This window comes from Odocoileus virginianus, chromosome 10 (assembly GCF_023699985.2).
Source record: "Odocoileus virginianus isolate 20LAN1187 ecotype Illinois chromosome 10, Ovbor_1.2, whole genome shotgun sequence".
NCBI classification, from domain to species: domain Eukaryota; kingdom Metazoa; phylum Chordata; class Mammalia; order Artiodactyla; family Cervidae; genus Odocoileus; species Odocoileus virginianus.
In genome coordinates, this window is record NC_069683.1 from 33064832 (window position 1) to 33079043 (window position 14212).

The 14212-nt window shown below is 44.5% G+C and overlaps 1 protein-coding gene across 5 annotated transcripts in view; it reads right to left on the bottom strand.

The window, feature by feature from the left end:
• The window catches only part of SCUBE2 (signal peptide, CUB domain and EGF like domain containing 2), a 67369-nt gene that overhangs the window by 22007 nt on the left and 31150 nt on the right, over positions 1 to 14212 (bottom strand). For 4 of the 5 annotated variants that reach the window (XM_070473367.1, XM_070473366.1, XM_070473364.1 and 1 more), the window contains 7 exons: positions 13363 to 13479; positions 11758 to 11880; positions 11221 to 11337; positions 10894 to 10980; positions 9128 to 9232; positions 6669 to 6824; positions 6018 to 6224 (listed from right to left, as the gene is read on the bottom strand). In XM_070473367.1, coding sequence (XP_070329468.1) covers positions 6018 to 6224; positions 6669 to 6824; positions 9128 to 9232; positions 10894 to 10980; positions 11221 to 11337; positions 11758 to 11880; positions 13363 to 13479 — 912 coding nt within the window. The remainder of the gene's footprint in view (positions 1 to 6017; positions 6225 to 6668; positions 6825 to 9127; positions 9233 to 10893; positions 10981 to 11220; positions 11338 to 11757; positions 11881 to 13362; positions 13480 to 14212) is intronic. The other variant, XM_070473368.1, reaches the window with a different exon arrangement.

The window sequence follows — 14212 nt, forward strand, 5'->3', positions numbered from 1 at the left end:
AATGCCAAAGATCCCCTGTGCACATCTTGCTGGTCCTCACTCTCCAAGGCTGTTCCTCTACCCGTTTATGCATCATCTGTGCTCCCTTTAAAGCTCACCAAGGCTTTTCCTCTTTGGGGAAGGCTTCTCTGACTCTTCCCTGGGAGGGTTACCACTTGAGGGATGCTATCTTCCTTATTCAGACCTCCTCAGCACCCACCACAAAGCTGTCCCACAGAGGACTCTCCATATGAGTTGGGTATGAGTAGGATAATCACAGGGCATAGGCAGTACCCAGGAGAGGTGAGAGTATTCAAATTGAGAGTTAGGAACATGGGCTCTTGAGTCAGACCCAAATCTGAATCCTGGCTCTGCACTTGCTTGCTGCATGACATTGTGAAAACTGCTTACCTTCTCATGCCTTTGTTTCCTTATCTATAAAAATGGTATGATGCAGGATAGACTTGTGACAAGGACTAAATTAGAAGAGTAGTGTAAGGTGCTTAGGGCTTCCCACGTGGCACTAGTGGTAAAGAATCCACCTGCCAATGTAGAAGACATAAGAGACTCGGGTTCAGTCCCTGGGTCAGGAAGATCCCCTGGAAGAGGGCACGGCAACCCACAACAGTATTCTTGCCTGGAGAATCCCATGGACAGAGAAGCCTAGTCGGTTATAGTCCACAGGGTTGCAAAAAGTCGGACATGATTGAAGTGACTAAACACGCACACAGGTAAGGTGCTTAACAAAGGGCTGAATGCATTAAGTGTTCCATAGATGTCAACATTTTACTAAATTATGTTTTTTAAACTTTTTTAATTAAATGAATTTCCCATCAAGTCTAGGTGATAAATATTAGTTTAATATTGGTCTATACTGCTAATATACCACTTACATTTTCCTTGATTTAAAACAGAAATTTTCCACCTGCTCAATTCCAAATAATTTCTCAGTTTTGAAAAAATTAAGAAGAAAATACCTGGCTTCTCCCTGCCTCAGGGCCTTTGTACGTGCTGTTATCTCCTCTGTTCAAGCACCCCCTGCTTCCATTGGGTCTGCATGCTCAGTTCCTCCTTCTCACTTAGATCTCAGCTTAAACGTAACCTTCTCTGACAGCCTTCCCTGAACACCCTGTAAAGAGTAGAACTCTCTCCTCCCCTCAGATGCTTCCTATTATGTCCAATAGCACTTATAATTTCTGAAACTATATTTTCCTTTACTTTTTGATTATCCATCTCTCTCCATTAGAATGTGAACTTCATAAAAGCAGGGTTTTCACCCATTATATTCTTACTGCTTATCCCAAGTTCACCCCACAGAGTGGGATCTCAATAAATTCTATTTGAATTAATTTTTCCCAACTGCTGCAGAAGAAAGCTACTACTACTAAAATTTGAATTAAACTTTTCTAGTTTCTCAAGAACCCAGGCACTAGAATATCCCAATTTGCCAATTGTCTGGGTTGTCTTTTTAAAATTTTGGCAAGTTTCAAAATAATACAGAAATTTATACTTTAGCAAGTATACTCCTTAAATAATGCACCCTTTCTGAAAGGATAAATAGCTATGAAAGAAAAAGAGAAATCCAAGTCACTATTAAGTTTTGTTTAGATACAAAGGACTTTATGAATTACTATGAGCTTGAGGAATTTGTTCCTTGGAGAATATAATTGCTATTTTTTTTTTTTGCCATCTTGATAAAATTGATCACAGATGCTACAAAGATCACTTGCAGAGTGGGCTGTCCTCAAAGTCCTTTAATGCCAAAATAATGAGACTTTGCTATATAAAATTATTATAAGAAAGAAAATGTTTGGTCAGAAGTGACTATGTTCTTTGATAAAACTTGGGGCCTTAAATTTTATTTTTTAAAAATTATGTTGGGAAAAGAAAAACTTCAATGGAAAAATAGCTAAAGAAAATGGATATTCTCAGAAGAGGAAATCAAAATGGCCATAGACATATGACAGCATGCTCAGTTTTACTAATAATCAAAGAAAAACAAGTTCAAATGACCATCATTTTTACTTAGCAGATTTGCAAAAATTAAAAAGATCAATAATGTATAATCCATGTTACCAATGATGTGAGGCAGGAAGCACTCAATCACAGTGTTGGAGGGAGTATATATTTAGTATGTTTTTGGAGGCTGAGTTAGCAGGATCTATTCAGTTTTAAACATGTACGTCCTTCGACCTGCAATTAAACACATACAAGTCCATCTTCCTGAAATATTGGCCTGTGCACAAAAAGAATATTTATTGCAGCATTGTTTGTAATAGGAAAATTAGGAATAGCTTAATTAAATGTCACCATCAGCAGTACAGCTAATAAATACTGGTGTCTTAAAACAAACGTAGACCAGGAAGCTTTAAAAGAAGCATGGTAGCTCCTCTGTTAGCATGGAAAGGTGGCCATGATCTACTGTGTAGTTAAGAACAATATGTAGCACTATTAAAATTGCATTGATATATTTTTTACTGTTTTATCACACACAAACCTTCAGCCTATTTTTAAAACAGCAGCCAAAGTTATCCTTTTCAAACATAAGTCACCTTGTTATCGCTTTGCTAAAATCCCTTCTCAGGCTTTTCTCTCACTCAGATGCAGAGTCCTCACCACAATTTCCACTCCCCACACGATCTGGCCCTCTGCCCCTGCTCTGACTTTCTTCCTCCACCCTCCTTTCCTCAGCTCTCATCATCCTGGCCTTCTCCTCAGTACCTCGGGGTTTTAGTACTTGCTGCTGCCTTTACCTGGGACTCTTCCCCTAGATGTTCTCACTGCTAGTTCCTCCCATCCTTCACATCTCTTCCCAAATTTCACTTTTCAATGACCTCCTGAGCACAGTCTACATTTTGGTAGTGTACCTTCCTCCTCACCCCTCCCCTTTCCCTGGCATTTTCTTTTTATTTATTTATTTTATTTTATGGCTGCGCTGCAAGGCACGACCAGGGATCAAACCTGCGCCTCCTGCATTGCAAGCAGGAGTCTTAACCACTGGATCACTAGGGAAGTCCCGCCTCGGCATTTTCCATTCTACTTCCTTGCTTACCTGTTCTTCACTTCCTCACCACCATTTGCTACAGGATATACTTTCTTCTTTATTGGTTTGTGGTCTGTCTCCCTCTTCTAGAACTCTAAACTCGGTGAGGGCTGAGATTTTTGCTCTTTTGTCTCATTATTGGATTTCAGCACCTAGAATAGTGCCTGGCACACATTTGGTGCTCAGTAAATATTCATTGAATGAATAAATAAAATTTCATTTTTATATCTGCATAAAAACAGATGTAGAAAAATCCACAGCAAACAATTGACAGTGATTATTTCTGGGGAGTGGGGTTGGAAGCTGATTGGAAAATTTCCATCCTGTGTACATTTCTATATCATTTGAAACATGTACCACTTACAGGTAATTAAAAACTAAATAAAAAATATTTTAAAGGAAAAACATAATGGTCCCATCTCTCCTTCTAGGTGACTCAAAACACTCTTTGGGCTCTTTTCTAGAAACATAAATGGACAGTAGCTCACCAGACTTCTCTGTCCATGGAGTTCTCCAGGCAAGAATATTAGAGTGGGGAGCCATTCACTCCTCTAGGGGGTCTTCCTGACCCAGGGATTAAACCCAGGTCTCCTGCACTGCAGGCAGATTCTTTACCATCTGAGCCACCAAAGAAGTCCCACAAATATAAAATAATTCCAGAAAAGAATTATCCTCCGTTTGTCTTCATTGCATGTGCTGTCAGAGTTCAGAATATACCAGTAAAGCATGGTCTTTATGAGGTTCTAACACCATTAATGCAGGACTTCCCTGGTGGCTCAGATGGTAAAGAATCTGCCTGCAATGCAGGAGATGTGGGTCTGTGGCTTTCATCCCTGGATTGGGAAGATCCCCTGGAGAAAGGAATGGTTACCCCTCCAGTATTCTTGCCTGGAGAATTCCATGGGCAGAGGAGCCTGGTGGGTTACAGTCCATGGGGCTGGAAAAACTTGGACACAACTGCATTAATCGACCAGGAGTATAAGACAGACAGACAGACAGACAGACATACATACACACACACACACACACACACACACACACACACACACACCATGGTTTGCCGTTGCCAGGAGCCTGCTGGCAACTAACTTAAAGGACCCCTCTTTATACCCACTTTCTCCCTCCAGCAGGAGGAAAGCTTCACTGGTAGCTCCTTGAGCTGTGTTCCTTGACGTCGTAAAATCGTCAACTCTGCTGTCGGACAAGGTGAGCCTGAAACGGTCCCCTGAGGGCTACAAAATTCATCCAGTGCTAGAGGGAGCTCTTGAGACAAGACACGTGGGCTCTCTCAGAAGTAAAGCCAGCCTAACTCGGCATGACAAGCATCGCAGGAACACATTCACACACACAACAGCCACACTAACCTCATACTATGTGTCTTCCTCAAGTTGTCACAGTCATGAAGCCTCTGTTAAGTAACTCCTGATCCACACCGTGAGGTCTTTACTCCCCAGAAGCATACCCATAGTAGTAGTAATAATATTCTCACTGGGAGTTGTTCCACAAGGCCCTTGACATTAGCTTTCTCTGAACTCTTAACTGGCCATAAAGGCTCCCTGGCGAGCCTGCAGGGCCTCTACGTCCAGGACAGCACTTGGGGGACGAAGGGGTGGAATACAGAAGCAGGACAGACCTGCCTGTCCCTGACAGTTTCTGCAGCTTACCCTGGAAACTAGGGCAGCAACAGCCAATTCTCATCACCATTTTGGTATGAAAACTGGAACTCTTCAGATTTTAAATGAGAACAAATCAACCAGCTGGGTTGTTTTTATCTTTTTTTTTTTTTTTCAAGAGAGTCAGCTGGAATGAGAATTATGACTATTTGAGAACAGCCCCTGGTAGACAGTTACCACTTGATTTTACACATGATTTCTAGTATGTTTTGGCAAAGCAACAGAATAGGGCTGTGGAGCTACTGCTGACAACTTTTCTGAACAAGTGCTTCTGGGCTCAGCTTTGCTTCTTTTGAAACACTGATTTATTACTCCTTTGCTCAAGCTTCATTTCTCAGGCCTTTTTCCTCTAATGACACTTTAGAAAGGAGATCACTTTACTCTGGAGGGGTCTGCTTATTGAAATTCACCTTTCTTTGGGACCAGAGCACAGGTTTGGAGTAGGACCATCCATGTGACCTCGAGTAAGAATACTTACCTCTCTGAACTCCAGTTTGCTCTTCTGTAAAATGCAGATAAAAATACTGCCTGGTCAGATGACTATAAGGATTGAATGAGGTAATGTAGATAAAATGCTTAGTGTTATGCCCTTCACAGGTGAAGCCTCAAATCATTACCATTATTACTGTAAAGTGAGACCCGACTTTTCCCCGTCTAAGACTCTTTCAGTAGAGTCTCCCACAATGCCCAGAACAATCTCTCACAACAAACACACCTCAAGAATGACCACTTTGGAACCTCCTGCCCAGATTCCTCCTGCCTGGAACTTCATCAGAAGCTTGGGCCATAGCTCAGGGATGTCATAATGCAGCTGATGATCCCTAGCCTCTCCCCTCCACAAAATTACGGACAAGAGTTTGTTAACTGCCACCATGGGTCAAACCACAGGGAGATGATAAGGGAACTGTTGGGAGTGGAGTGTTGAGAAGGCTCAGTGATGCCTTATATTTGCAGTCCTGCCCCAGTTGGGGGACCACAGTGCTTTGAAGACCACAGTCCCTCAGACCCTTAAAGGACAGCCCTCTCTCTTCCCATCAGCCCTGCCTCTTCCATCCCATCCGCCCTGCCTCTTCCATCCCATCCCTCAACTCAACCGACATTTACTAAGTACCAGGCACTACTCCTCGTGCTCGGGGGCTCCTGATTCAGTAGGCAAGGGCAATACCAAGTGTAGATCTCAAATGAGGGTGGGGATCCTGGGTGTCCTCTGGAAGGAGCCTGGGGAGAAAGGATGGGCCAGACTTGCTTATGGCTACCCTTAGTGTTTTTGGAGCTCAAGAGAGTTCTATGAGCAAAAATGTTCCGGCTAGCAGGCCACTCACCACATCGGTTTCCTCCATGGTCCTGGCCCATTGCACAGGACTCTATCTGGCGTTCAGATGTTTGGGGAGACTTTTTAGCCACTTCGAGGTTCATGCCTGAGAGCTGGAGGTGCAGCTGCTCCCTGTGGGCAGCCTTGCGGAGCGTGCGGATGGCCTTCCGGAGCCGCTTCTCTGTTCGTTTTACGGTGCAACCGAGATCACAAGATGCTGCAGAAACCAGAGAGAGTGTAGTGGAGGGGAGTTCAGGCTGCCGTACGTGTCTACTGGACTATGTCTAGACTGACTGCAGGGCCTACCAACACTCACAGCCCCCTGCAGACAGCGTGGGGAGAGACGTGGAGCTGGGCACCTAGCAGGCTGGGCAGCGTTTGATTCAAACAGAAATTTGTTGGCCAAAATGGTAGCTTTGAGTTTTGATGAGGCAGATAAAATCATCAGGTTCCAAACCAATTCAGTGTAGTCTGGGGATAAAATCATCAGTTTCCAAACCAATTCAGTGTAGTTTGGGGGTAAACAAACAAACAAACAAAAAAACAGGAGATACTTAAGTGAATGTATGATTTCCCCCCACAAGAATGAGGAAGAGCTAAAGGCAAAGAAGCAGGAGAAAGCTGTAAGAAGCCTGGCACCAGAGACTATTTTCAAACCAACCTGTCACCTCCTTTTGGTTAGTTTCAAGCTCAAACTCAACAGTGATAAACATTTCCTTAGGGGTGCTCGGTCGGCCAGGGCCTCCTGGGACTTGCTTGCCAGAGCTGCATGTAAGGTTTGCGTAGCGGAAGCTCTCTTTTACTGAGCTGTGCTTCTCTGTATGGAGAAACAAAATTATCGGAAGCCAAATCCTGGCAAAGCACTCAGCTGAACATTCGCTCAAACTCTGTAAACATTTCATTAGAACAGCTCTCAGGGGACCAGATGATTAACTCCAGATGCCAAGACACTGCAAGCCCTCAGCCTGGAGCACGATGACATTATAATCTTGAGGAGCCGGTACTGCGTCCTATGTAACTTTACCACTTAGCTCTCGAAACTGATTTTCACGAACAGATACTGGATGTTTCTGAATGACCAGCCACACATGTGGAAGACGGGAACCAGAGGTTGTCTTACCTTCCTGACTCGTGGTTTGCTAAGGTGCATTCATGTTCTCAGGGTTCATTTCTTTAAAGCTGAACTATGATGCCTCAAGCAGGGGCTGAGTCTTCAAGTAAGGAACGAGCATGGGAGTAGAAAGGAAATTAACTCCTGCTTTCAGGCAAACTGACCTTGGAGTAATTCCAACTCAAAAGGAAAGCTGGAAAGCACATCAACAGTGACGACTCATTTTGAAATAACCAGGAGCAATAAATGGCACAAAGAATCAACAGATCCAAACAGTCATGAAGGCACACGGGATGGGAGTGAAGGTGTTATGTAACGCGGGGCTTTGGACATCCTCGTTTCTAACCTTCACTGGTCACTCCATGACTTCCAGTGAATCTTTTGACTAATGATTGTTAACCAGAACCAAAGAGCAGATCCACATACGATCCACACAATGAAGTAATCTCAACTAAACTGATGAATTATCTGTATCATGTTCTTCTCTTAACATTATAAGGATGTTCAAATCAGCAGGTCATCAGGGTCAAAGGAAGGAGAAGGTAAACTAATTTTTCCCTAAAGATCCATCTTACCTTTCAAAAGGCTCACTTCAAATCTCAAACTGAACAGATGTTCATTTTGAACCTCTTTCACTTTCTATTTTCCCATATCTATTTTTAAAAATTTTTATTTTGAAGTAAGCTTAGATGTATAGGAAAGTTTCTGAGAGGGTACTCAGAGTTCTCACATACTCTTCATCCAGTGTTCCCTAATGTTAACATCTTATATTTACATGTATCTTTATCAAAACTAAGAAATTAACATTAGTATAATACCATTAAATGAACTAAAGACCAAATCTATCTTTAAATAATGCTTTCACCCTCCGATTAAAAGTATAAATGCTCACTATTAGGGAATTTGGAAAATTCAGCAGAAAAATTAAAATTACTCATCATCCTTCCACCTAGATTTAACCCACTAATAAGGACATGGTGAGTTTTCTTTGTTTTTCTTCTACTTATGCTTTTTTTGCACAGTTTAGGTTGTATTAGATATACAAAATGTGACTTTTTTTCATCTTTATTACAACATTTTCTAATGTCATTAAACATTCTTTGAAAACCCATAATTAATAGCTTCATAATATTCCATCAAGAAAACCCATAATCAATAGCTGTGTAATATTCAATCAAATGTTGCTGTTTAGTTGATAAGTTGTGTCCAACTCTGCTACCTCCTGGGCTGTAGTGCCCAGCCTCCTCTGTCTGTGGGATTTCCCAGCCAAGCATATTGGAGTGGGTTGCCATTTCCTTCTCCAATTCCATCAAATGGAGGTGCCCAAATTAACCTTGGTTAGTTACTTAAAATAGGCAGCCAGATGTGACTACAGTGACTATGCTTTTATTTGTTTGTATGATTTATTTGAGGGTAGACTAGGGAAAGAACCCTCCCTAATACATGAATCCTGATTTTTCTTTTATTCTCTAAAATTATTCTATGAACTAATACTGGAAATGTGAGCTAGGGGAGAAAGAGGAATGTTGGATTCTGCTCTTTCCATAAAGCCAGGTCTACTTGGAAAGTATTTGTTCTGCTGAAGCCAATGGCATCACTGCCTCCAAAGACGAGATCCAGCAGAAAAGCTGGATATGATATTTTTGTTCACCAAAGATGATCCTTTCTGAGCCAAACCTTTTTTCATTTCTTTGGATTGTATTTTAAGCAAACTCTAAGACCTAGAAATTTTAACCCAGTATGATCACAAGTTACTAATGCATCTTAAGCCCATATTGATTGCTATTAACTCACAGATTTCCCCAGAGGTTCACCCTCTGTACCTTGCAAAGGAAGCCCTAATGTATAACCCCAGAGGCGTATGGAGCTGCCAGGCAGGGGTCTTCCTCTCGAGAAGAGAGGCCATGGAGAGTCTGAACCGTAGGATCCCATCTGAAGGGCTCTGCTGGCTACAGATCCCTTCCCCGGCATGCAGACACGCTCCCTGCACCAGCCATCCGATTCCATACCTGGGAGGACTGGTCGCAGACCCTCAGGAAACAGCTCAGCCTTTTTCAAACTACATTTGCCTTCATTTAGCTTAAAGGTTACACTTGTCCTGATGGTGGCGACATCTTCAGAAAGAAACAAGTGAGAGAGGTTACCTTTGGAGGCAAAGGAATGAAAACCCCAGCGGGTAATGGCAAGTTGTCCACTGCTGGAAGCATACCCTGAGCCCCTCTCTTACCCTGAGACCAAGAAAGACTGCGAGCCAGGGGCACCCATGACCCTGGGACGAACGGCACCAAGAGCCTCCTAAGAGTTACACTTGTCCCTTCATCTAAGATGAATCCAGCACTCAAACATAACAAAGGAAGGGCCAGAAACAGCCTCAGCTGTGAGATGACAAATGAGGTCATTTCTGTGCCTTTCCAAGAAGGAAGGCCAGAATCCCCCAGTTCACATTCGGACACGACAGTGGAGAAAAATGGACAGGCAGGTTCTCCTCAATAAGCCTGTCCTGGGAGGACAGAGCTGAGGGAGCCACCATCCCAGACAAGGACGGCACCACTAACCATGGCCAGGACTCTCGGGGTCTGTGGGGGAGCAAGGTCCTACTTTGAGGGCCTCACATAGAACGTCTTGCTCTCCTTCCACAGTCAGTCTTAACCTTGTGTTAGACTCTGGAGCCAACGACCAGGATTCACAATCCAGCCCTTCAATTTGTGATGAGAACTTGAGCAGGTTACTCAGTCTCCCTAAGCCTCAGTGTCCTCATCCATAAAACAGTCCCTACACTACTAAAGCTGTTATGAGAACTAAATGAGGTTATGCAAAACAAAATGTTTAGCCTACTGTCTGGTACATAGTAAGAACTGAATAACTGTTAATAATTTGCTTGCCCACCCTTAGAGTGGCCTTAATCTCTAAGTGACACAGACCATAGTGTTCCCTCTGACTGGGTGCAAACATCAGACAAGAGGAGCAGTGAAGGACAGTGCTCAAGACTCTGGATCCAGACTGCCTGGTCAAAATCCTGGCTCTGTTAATGTCCCATCTGACTCACTTTGGATATGTTACTTCACCTCTCTGAACCTCAGTTTCTTCATCTGGTTAATAAAAATAACAGTAAAATAGCCCCAGAGGGCTATAGTATGGATGGTAATAAATCAGCTCATACATGTTTTAACTGCTCCATCCATTCAAACAAGTTGTTATTATCATGCTTTGAGCCTCTATCTTTGCTTAAACACATGGACATCTAGAACCATTTCCTTAGATATGCTCATGACATCATCACAAACCCATCTAAATCCGGAAGAACAAGGCCTCTGAAAAGCTTTGAAGGTTACTCTTTGTCTTTTGAAAAACCGAAAAGGGTTTGGGCTTCTTTCTCTTGACAGGATCCTTGTTCCCCTGTCACGCTCATGTCCCCACCAATGCCATGCACCCCAAGTATGTGTTTCCTGCTGGGCCTCTGAGATGCTCTACGGTACGGGGAGCTGGGGAGACCCCAGTCTCCTGGCCCCGGAGCTAAATGGTCCTCTGCCCAATATGATGACCCATTGGGGCTGCACAGAGCCTCCCGACAGAGTGGACACTCAGTCAGCGTCTGCTATATGGTGAGTCAGATCGCAGGCACCGAGCTGCAGGCAAGAACATCCTGTAACATGCTCGCGGCATCAGAGAGATTAGGAGAAAAGCAAACAAAGCCAACGCCCAAGAACAGCACCCCACAAAAGAAGCCCATTGCACACAGTGAGCCCCAGAGACAACACGCAGATTTGGTAATTACCCCCGAAAGCGGAGTCATTTGATTTTTGCTGTTTGTTCCTGAGAGGAGAGGAAGAGCCGCAGGTGACAGAATAGGCCTCTTGCAGTCCTGACAGACAGAAGGTGGATTGTCAGCATGTGGGTGAGAATACAGTCTCTCCTGCCGGAAGCTCAAGTCTCTTCCTCCCCCAACTCCACGTGAACCACTAGAAAAACCCCCAGAACACAGGGTCTCAGAGCACAGGCCTCCAGGGGTCAGGGAGCAGCTGGTCAAGTACTTGGAAGACCTGTGAGGGCTTCTAACACCTCGAGCCAGGAAGGCCTGGCCCCAGGCCTTGGACCCACTCACCTGGAGAGAGGTGAATGCCAGAGTGACATCTGAGGAAGCACCTGTCTCCTCCACCACTCTTACCGCACTGCAGGGACACGTGAGGTGACAGGCTAGTGGGCAGGCCCCCCTTCACTTCTAGACAGGACAAAATGCAGACACTTACAGAAAGAGAAGGACACTTCGTGGTGAGACCAGGCCAGCTGACTCCCACACACCAAAGACCCAAGCAAAGAAGGCAGCGCTGATGCCCAGCCCCAAACACAGACACCCGCTTATTCCCCACCACTCCCCCGTCCAGGGTAAACGAGCTTCTGGTTTGCTATTCTTTTCATATGGAAAAGCAACCAACAGAAGTGAGTTCCAACCTACGCTGAAGCACAGAAGGAAACACCAAAGAGCCTGCAAAGTATCTCCTGTTTTTGAACTTTTAAAGATGGGCTGCTGCAGCTGAGGGCAGGAGAGTTCAGTCGAGGACTGGCCGGCACACGCCGGGTCCAGGGGGGCCGTGGAGAGAACTGCTGGGCTGCTCTGAGCCTCAGCCGCGGGGACTCTTACCCACACAGTCCTTTTTATTCCAGTGGAGCTTGTACCCAGAGTGGCACTGGCATTCGTAGCTGCCCACAGTGTTCACACAGACCTGCTGACAGCCTCCGTTGTTGACGCTGCACTCGTTGGTGTCTGGGAAGTAAAACACTCTCCTGTCACAGCCGTCTGTCGCTGACCTGGCTGACAGTATCCCTCCATCGAGGAAGAAGCAGGAGGGGAGTCACGTGACTGAAACTCACTAAGGGAACATGCTGATTGCCTTCAGAACGTGCACTTGGCACCAGCTGACCCACTCCCCATTCAGTGGATTTCCTGGCAGGAGCCTCACCAGGATGATCTCAAGTTCCGTTCTTGACCAAACAGTTGCCCCAACGAGCACATTGAGAAAGGGTCACACTCTACTCTCAGGGTCCAACTCAGCCACAGCACAGGCTCCCAAGTTAAAACTCCACTGTCTTCCTGAGTTACATCCCAAGGGAGATAGAGAGAATGAGGATTCCCCACGTGATAGTTCATAAAGTTGCGGTATAGATAAGAAAAATGCCCATGTGCCACAACTAGAGAGTCTGTGTGCTACAACAAAGACCTGATGCAACTAACTAAATAAATAAATAATAAAATCTTTAAAAACGAAGCAGTTATGCTGTCAAAATTTTGGCATTAAAAACGAAAAATGATGTACACTAATCCCCATCAACCTGAGACTGAGTCCAAGTTGGAAGGTGACTCCAACTAAAACACAGATACATATTCACATTCAGGAAACATTTCCTTGAACTTTCTTGATGGACTGGAGGAGTATGTTTTCAGCCATGGCAGGAATGTGTTGAAAAGGAGAAGAGACACAACAGTATCTATGACAAATCACTACTATCCATTCTTCTTAAGGACATAGGACACAAGGATCAGGTCGGAAATACTTAGACCAGTGGTTCCCATAGCCTCAGATCCCCAAAATCATCTTGGACGTCTAGCCATTTAGAATAAGAATCAGAATCTGCATTCTCAAAGATTGCTAAATGCATCTGATGATTAGAGGGTGCAGAGTGACACCAAATCTGACTTGGGCTATAGTCTACTTGGCCGTAAGGTCATGAGACATCAGATGTTGCTTCAAGGGCTCAGAGCAGAGAGATAGGGTCTATGGTCCCACTTCCAGCTGAGAGACCTGCACGAAGACCAGGTCAAAGAGCTCGAACCAAGCCCCAGAGCCAGCCCCTGTGCACAGTAAGACTGTGGAATCAGTTGGTGCACTGCCAATCCTCTCTGAGTACTCTGACTTACTATCTGTCGGGAAGTTGCAGCAGACAGTGCATCAGCTCCTGAGAGACTCTCCATTCTCTGAGTACAACAGCATCAACAAAGTTCATAAAGCATTCACTGCTGAAAGAGCTCAGCTCTTCTCTCTGCTCCATTTTACACTTGATGAATTAAAGGCATCAATGTGAGAAGATCTCCCATAGCAGAGGTTTCCCTTGAGTTGAGGGACTCCCTACTACTGTTAAGTGACTAGTATGTCCAGTCCTGCTTCCAAGGTAGAAAAATTGGCCCTGATCTCCGGAAACCTTAGGAGTAAGGCCCAGCCTCATCTGACTCTAGAAAGACTCTGCTCACCTCCGCAGTGGGTAAAGCCATAGAGGGTGTACCCTTCGTTGCAAGCGCATGTGAAGGTGCCCAGGTGGTTGATGCAGCTGTGGTCACAGGTCCTATCCAGAGAGCATTCATCCACATCTGTAATTGTCAAAGGGAGAAGGGAGCTGAAACTGACTCTGAGGGACAAGCAGAGAGAAAAACACACTTATAAGAACACTAATTGCTGACCGATAACAAAAACAACAGAGCAAAGAATGATCTATCAGCTCTCCCTGCTCACTTGTATTAAAGAAAGTGCTGAGCAACTCACAGTAAGTATATTCACAGCTAGGACCCTTATTTCCAAGTGCTATTGCAAACTAAAAAGCTCAGTGGGTCTCTCTCACCCATGCTTATTTGCAGGGCTGAGAAATTTAAGATACTAAAATGAAATCAAGTGAAATAACATACCTAAAAGTGAAAAAGAAGTGAAAGTCGCTCAGTCACGTCCAACTGTTTGTGATCGCATGGACTGTAGCCCATGAGGCTCCTCTGTCCATGGAATTCTCTAGGCAAGAATACTGGAGTGGGTTGCCATACCCTCCTCCAGGGGATCTTCCCCACCCAGGGATCGAACCCTGGTCCCCCTCACTGCAAGCAGATTCTTTACCATCTGAGCCATCAGGGAAGCCCTAACATATCTAAAAATGGTTTGTAAACTATCAAGGTGCTGCCTGTGCATTATTACTATTCTATTACTAACTGGTAAAAGACCCATAGTAATGTTATAAGCTATAGCCAATTAAAAAGAGAAAACACTTGAGCTGGAGATATCTCTTTTGGGTCTAGCCAGAATTTGTTCTTCTGGCCCCAGGAGGCCAGTTGATCCTGA